This window comes from Tarenaya hassleriana, unplaced genomic scaffold (genome assembly GCF_000463585.1).
Source record: "Tarenaya hassleriana unplaced genomic scaffold, ASM46358v1 Cleome1, whole genome shotgun sequence".
NCBI lineage: Eukaryota > Viridiplantae > Streptophyta > Magnoliopsida > Brassicales > Cleomaceae > Tarenaya > Tarenaya hassleriana.
The window spans coordinates 8,743,547-8,749,557 of record NW_010960187.1 but is presented as its reverse complement, the minus strand read 5'-3'; the positions used below and the strand labels follow the sequence as shown (position 1 = coordinate 8,749,557).

General features: G+C 40.5%; 2 protein-coding genes across 3 annotated transcripts in view; one reads left to right on the top strand and one right to left on the bottom strand.

Annotated features, from left to right (window-relative positions):
• The window catches only part of LOC104820230 (bromodomain testis-specific protein), a 5,135-nt gene extending 1,965 nt beyond the window's left edge, over positions 1-3,170 (top strand). For both annotated transcript variants that reach the window (XM_010550601.2, XM_010550610.1), the window contains exons 4-8: positions 403-637; positions 1,368-1,461; positions 1,794-1,902; positions 2,087-2,500; positions 2,727-3,170. In XM_010550601.2, coding sequence (XP_010548903.1) covers positions 403-637; positions 1,368-1,461; positions 1,794-1,902; positions 2,087-2,500; positions 2,727-2,942 — 1,068 coding nt within the window. In that variant the 3' untranslated portion in view covers positions 2,943-3,170. The remainder of the gene's footprint in view (positions 1-402; positions 638-1,367; positions 1,462-1,793; positions 1,903-2,086; positions 2,501-2,726) is intronic.
• Positions 3,171-4,944: 1,774 nt separating this feature from the next.
• The window catches only part of LOC104825333 (transcription factor TCP8-like), a 1,423-nt gene continuing 356 nt past the window's right edge, over positions 4,945-6,011 (bottom strand). Inside the window, exon 2 of the mRNA XM_019201672.1 lies at positions 4,945-6,010. Coding sequence (XP_019057217.1) covers positions 5,166-6,010 — 845 coding nt within the window. The 3' untranslated portion in view covers positions 4,945-5,165. The remainder of the gene's footprint in view (position 6,011) is intronic.

Here is a 6,011-nt window from a genome sequence, read left to right as displayed (position 1 = left end):
CTTTCCCAAACCCCCGCTTAACGAGGACTCTTTGTGCACCGGGTTGCCTTTTTTTTGGCTCTCATGTATACATATGTCGGTGCAAATAGCTACTTCAAGTATGGCCTGTACAAGACCTCCTTGACTGGTTATCTTACACTTTGAAGTCAAAACCTAGTTTGCTATTTTGATCACCGATAATTTAAATAAGTGAGAAATGATGTGGATATGTTGCAAATATAAGAGAATATGACGCAAAACCGAAATGAATGGAAAAAGAGAATTCATGCGGCCGACTCCAAATAAACTTGGGATTAAGGCGATGTTGTTGTTGTTGTTGTATGGAACAATTTTCATCACATGGAGTTGTTTTCTCCTTTTTTTGTTTCGTCGTTAACGATTTTCTTATTATTCCCTGCTCAGGATTATTTTGATATCATCCATACTCCTATGGACTTTGGAACAATTTGCAACAATCTTGAGAAGGGTGAGAAGTATAAGAACTCAGCAGATGTTTACAAGGATGTACAGTACATTTGGGATAACTGTTGCAAATACAACAAGAAAGGTGATTATATCTTGGACCTAATGAAGCGGGTGAAAAAAAATTATATGAAGTACTGGACTGCGGCTGGATTGTATACTGAGCAATCCACAGGTATTATATCATTTATTGTATCCAGTATTTGAATATTCTGTTAATCTATTACCTTGAAATCAATGATATATGTGCTGAGATTTGTGCTATGCTTAATTTTTGTACAATTGGTAGCAGAAACTCAATGTTGTGTTTTTCCTATTTCGCGTCGGCATATGGTGTAAATTGTTTAGAACTTTTCCTGAGGCATCTGTCATTGCTTAATCTTTTATTGATGTTTCTGGTAAGGGCTAGTGTTACTTCGTTTTTGAAGAAACATCCTGGTCTAATGCATGTATCCCCAACTTAATAATCAAAGTAGAAAAAAGTTATCCCCCGTGTGTTGAATTTTTGGCTGTTTGGTGTTTTTTCACATTCAACTGAAAGTGTTCTTTTTTCATGCTGGTGACATAATAATACACCCATCCGGAAAAGTTGTGTAGATGAGTTAATCCTGATTGTGTACTGCATGTATGCATTTGTCTATGGTGATCACTATGCATTTTGCGCCTCGTTTAAGTTAATTTCAAATTTATTTCTCTTAGAATTTTTAAAAGAACATTTATAAAGCAGTATATAACAAGTAAGTTTGTTTACAAATAGAAATTGTCAAGAATTTTGCATATCAAGGGGAAAATGTATGTGTTTGTTACTTGGAATGCATCTATTGGTAGTGAATATCAGTTAAGAGTATTTGGGGCTACAAGTAGCATTCACATCGATTTAATTTTTTTTCTTCTGTTATGGACAGAGAGCACACAACTTGAGGATGGTGCACAATCAAGCCTGGGGAAAGGGTCCACAAAAGGCAGTCAACTGAAGCAGAAGAGTCATAAACGCCATGGGTATGTTGAGGAGGGAGTTCTATGTACATTGGTCAAGCCTCTGATAACAGGATCTGGTCCACCATTTTCATAATCTAAGCCTATATTTTCTGTCCTCTTTCCGCAGCTAGAAGTTTCCCCCCTGTTTCTATTTCTTTGGATTTTCTGTGAGTCTGGCCAGCTAAAATCATTTGCATGCACACTAATAGCCTGAACTTTGATCAAAAATATCCTCTGCATGTGGAAATCTCCTCCTGATTGGAGCTAGAATAGCTCTTGTATCTCTTCCATGCACTCTGAAAATGGGTCTGGGATTGAATATTCATTTGTGTCATCTTTATTGTCATCTGCAGAAGACACCACAAGAGTGATTGCATGTGTGCAGTATGTATTCTGAAGCGCCGGAAAAGAGAACGTGAGCACAACGCCAGAATTGCTCAAGGACAGTCTGGAACGCAAGAGGTTAGAACTAAATTTCTACAACATATACACACATGCTCACATGCATTGATCCATGTTCATGTATTTGGTGTGCTTCGATTTAGACTGGTGACTTTCTATGTCAGAGAGTTATCCTGAGATTTTGGTTTCGGTTTAGCCACACTACTGTAACAAGTGCTAACTTTGTTTGTGTTTTCTCGTGAAGGAATATTCGCCTGTGGCAAGTCCCTCCATCGAGAATTCATCGCTAAACATGGGCGAGGAGCAGGACATGGATACCGATGTTGACAACAGGAATGGGGGAAAATCAGAAACTGTGCAGATTGACAGCCCAATGGAAGAAAAACAAAGAGTGACTGAACCCAGACATGAGGCGGAGGCGGAAGAGGAAGGTGAAGGGGATCTGGATGTTGATGAGGAAGATCATGTGATGGAAATTGAAAAGATAAATGAAGCTGATAAACACAAGAACCATTCTGTGGATAGATCTGCAGAAGAGCCCAGTGATCAGCCTGTGACTGATACTGCGGAGAAGTCAGATGCAGTAGTTTTGTCCGAATGTCAAAAATCGACTCAGCATGAGGAGGAAGACAAAGCCATCCGGTTACAGAAGCAGAAGGTATTCCTTGGTCTGACGCTTTCACATTTTACCTTGTTTCAACATATCTGAGGCCTTATTTTATTTGCGTTGAAAAAAAAAATTAGTGTTGGTATCTAAGTTAACGTAAATCCAGGGGAAAAAACAGGAATGGCTTGGCGGGGAGATAATCCCGGGCTCGCTTCGCTTTTTATGCAATATGCAGATACCGAGTTTTAACTTACCATGGCGTATTTCATTTGTGAAGGAACTACGGGAGTTGCAACGAAAAGAATGGCGAGCAAAGATGCACGAGAAGTTCCATATTGAAAACCCGAAGCTTCTACCTCTATGCGAAGCTCTCTTTCCCAACGAGAAGAGCAAATCTATATGGAGCGGACCTCACTCGCTATTTAACCGCCGAGGCACAACTCGTACAAAGACAAGCTCCGTCCACGAAGCAATTGAGACATTTATGAAGTAGCAGTTGTTTGTCTGTTAGATTGTGAAAAGGATTCAGAATGTAACATATTTAAGTTAGGAGCCATGTTTCAGCATGTCTTTCTAACATCAGGTATCAGCTGTTAGATTCATCGACTCCCAGTTCTGACGAAATAACATCCAGAAGGTATTTTCCTTAACCAGTCAGATACCCCAAGCAGAAACAGAAGTGTTTCTCTTTTGAATAAGATTTGGTTGGATACTCTGAATATTCGGAATGGATGTCAGAGGTGATGTGAGGGGTGAGGTCGGGCAACTTGTGAGGAATCGTCAGAATCATAATATTGTAATTTTTAAGTAGCGATAATTGTGTGTATATTGTATATATACATATATATATATATAATTTAAAAGATATTTTCATAAAATCTAGGATATCGCCGACATCCTCAATCCGATCTCATCTCATCATCTTCGATGAATCGATCTCTGGGTCGCGTGGACTCGACATCCCGGTACCTTGCTCAAATCTAACCGACAGCATGGATGATTAAAAGTTGGGCTAGTGTTTTAAGGTTGAATGTTGATTTAGTCGGGGTTTTATCAAAAATACCCCTATTATGCTACAAAGACTTCAAGGCATACCCCTGCAAAAATAAAAAAAAAAGTTAGTTCAAAACATACCCTTATAATTATGTTATTCCCATAATACCCATTGGCGTGGGTCCCAATGACAGAAACAGAAGAGAGAGAGAACAGTTTTCGGTTCCCTATGAAAAAATTTAAATATTTTAAAATTTTTAAAACTCCCTCCACCACAAAAAGTTAAAATTTTCGCGTGAATTTTAAAATTTTTCGGTGTGACCAGCGTGACCAGTGTGCCCAAGTGACCAGTGTGACTAGTGTGACCAGTGTGACCAAAACTAAATTTTGAACGGCGTGACCAGTGTGACCAGTGTGACCAAAACTAAATTTTGAACGGTGTGACTAGTATGACCAAAATTAAATTTTGAACGGTGTGACCAATGTGACTAGTGTAACTAGTGTGACCAATATGACTAATATGACTAGTGTGACCAAAACTAAATTTTGAACGGTGTGACCAGTGTGACCAGTGTGACCAATGTGACTAGTGTGACCAATGTGACTAGTGTGACCAGTGTGACCAAAACAAATTTTAAACGGTGTGACCAGTGTGACTAGTGTGACCAGTGTGACCAAAACAAATTTTAAACGATGTGACCAGTATGACTAGTGTGACCAGTGTGACCTGTGTGACCAATGTGACTAGTGTGACCAGTGTGATCAAAATTAAATTTTAAACGGTGTAACCAATGTGACGTACCTTTGTTTTTGTTGTCAATCCGTTCCATTATCGCTCCGAACATTTATTTGAAATTAAATATGCACCTCTTGCATATTCTTCGACAGATTTGCTATGCATCTATCTCATTTTCATAAAAAAAAATACACGATTCACTCTAAAAATCATAAAACTCAAACCCAAAACACAAAGTTTATGCATCGAATCAATCTCTTGTATTAATGAACTTACCTTCAGTTTTTGTCATTTGTTCTGTCTTAGACCGACTCAAGAAGAAGATATGAGGTCGTCGGTGAAGATATGCTCAACGAAATAACCATTTTTCGTTTGTTTTTCTATGTATAAAAATGAAATGAGAAGAGAGAAAATGAAAGAGTTGAGAGAAATATAAGAGTAGAGAGAGAAAGTTAAGAAAGAAATGAAGAGTTATCAAAGAATGAAAATGAGAGAGATGAATTCAAAATGAAGAGAGGAATACCACGTTACTTTTTGTGAGAGGGTTAATTATGTCTTTTGTTCCTTTTATTTTTTTTTCTAAAATTTTAGGGTTTTGGAGGGTAGTCCGTGAAGTCTATGTAGCAAAGTAAGGGTATTTGTGCTATATTGCCGTTTAAGGGCTTAGTAACACATGTTTGGGAATAAATACTCCAATTACGATTAATAAAAAGGGAATTAATCCGATTGATTTAGGATATAATAATGTAATTTTGGATATTGAAACTATGACAAATGGTTGAATTTTATTCGTATTATTAAACGACACTAGGCTTCCTATACAGACAACAATTGCCCCTTTGGACCAACTTAACAAAAATCACCACACAAATCTCAACTAAAAACACCCAAAATTTCACATTTATAATTAAAATAAAAACACTGCAAATACAATTTTTTTTTAAAAAAAAAAAATTCAATTCTCACCCAATGATGATAATAATGATGTTACTCTTCGGAGTTATTCGAGTAATCGTCTCCGCTATCATCATCCGGGCCGCTCTGCTGCGGCTGCGGTTCTTTGTTGTTCATTTCACCAGCGTTTGAATTTGCGTTTGCGTTTGCGTTTGCGTTTGACCCACGTCTTGCATACGCCGCGTTCAGCGCGGCTAGCATCCCGAGGTTCGAATCCGGCATCCCTAACCCTCGACACTCCGGCGGCGGAGGATTCGCAAACGGCCACATCTGGGCACGGTGGCATGCGGCGGCGCTGCTGCTCTCCACCGCCGGATTCTGACCGGAACCCAACGCCGACGGAATAACACTCGCTGTAGTCACCGGAAGCATCCAGAAGGTGTTTCCGGAGGCTCTGCTCGCCGGCGTCAACGCCCACAAGGCCGCTGCAGCCGCCTCCGCTGGCGAGATCTCGCTGTTCTTCAGGGTTTTGTTTACCTGTTCCGTCTGATGGTTCTGGTTCCGATCGTCGTTTTCCTTCGACAAATCATCGGATCTGTAGCGTTTTCTCCCGAAATTATCGTCATCGGATCCCGGAATAGTCTCTGCCGCCTGATCAGTCCCGGTGGCGGTCAACCGATGGTTCTGGTTGTCAAGTTGTTGTTGTTGCTGCTGAAGATGGCTCCACAGGAACGGCGGTGCGTGGCTCCCGAACGCGCTTCCCGGTCCGTCGTACGGGTGGTGGTGATGCTGACTCAGTCCTAGAGCACCAAACAACGGCGCCGATCTCGACGGCGGAGCTGAGAGCGTCGATCCGCTGCTTCGGATGGGGACATTGAGGGAGGAGAAGTTCGCCGGAATCGTTCCGGTTCCCGTGGCGGGGATTAACCCCGGCGCCCC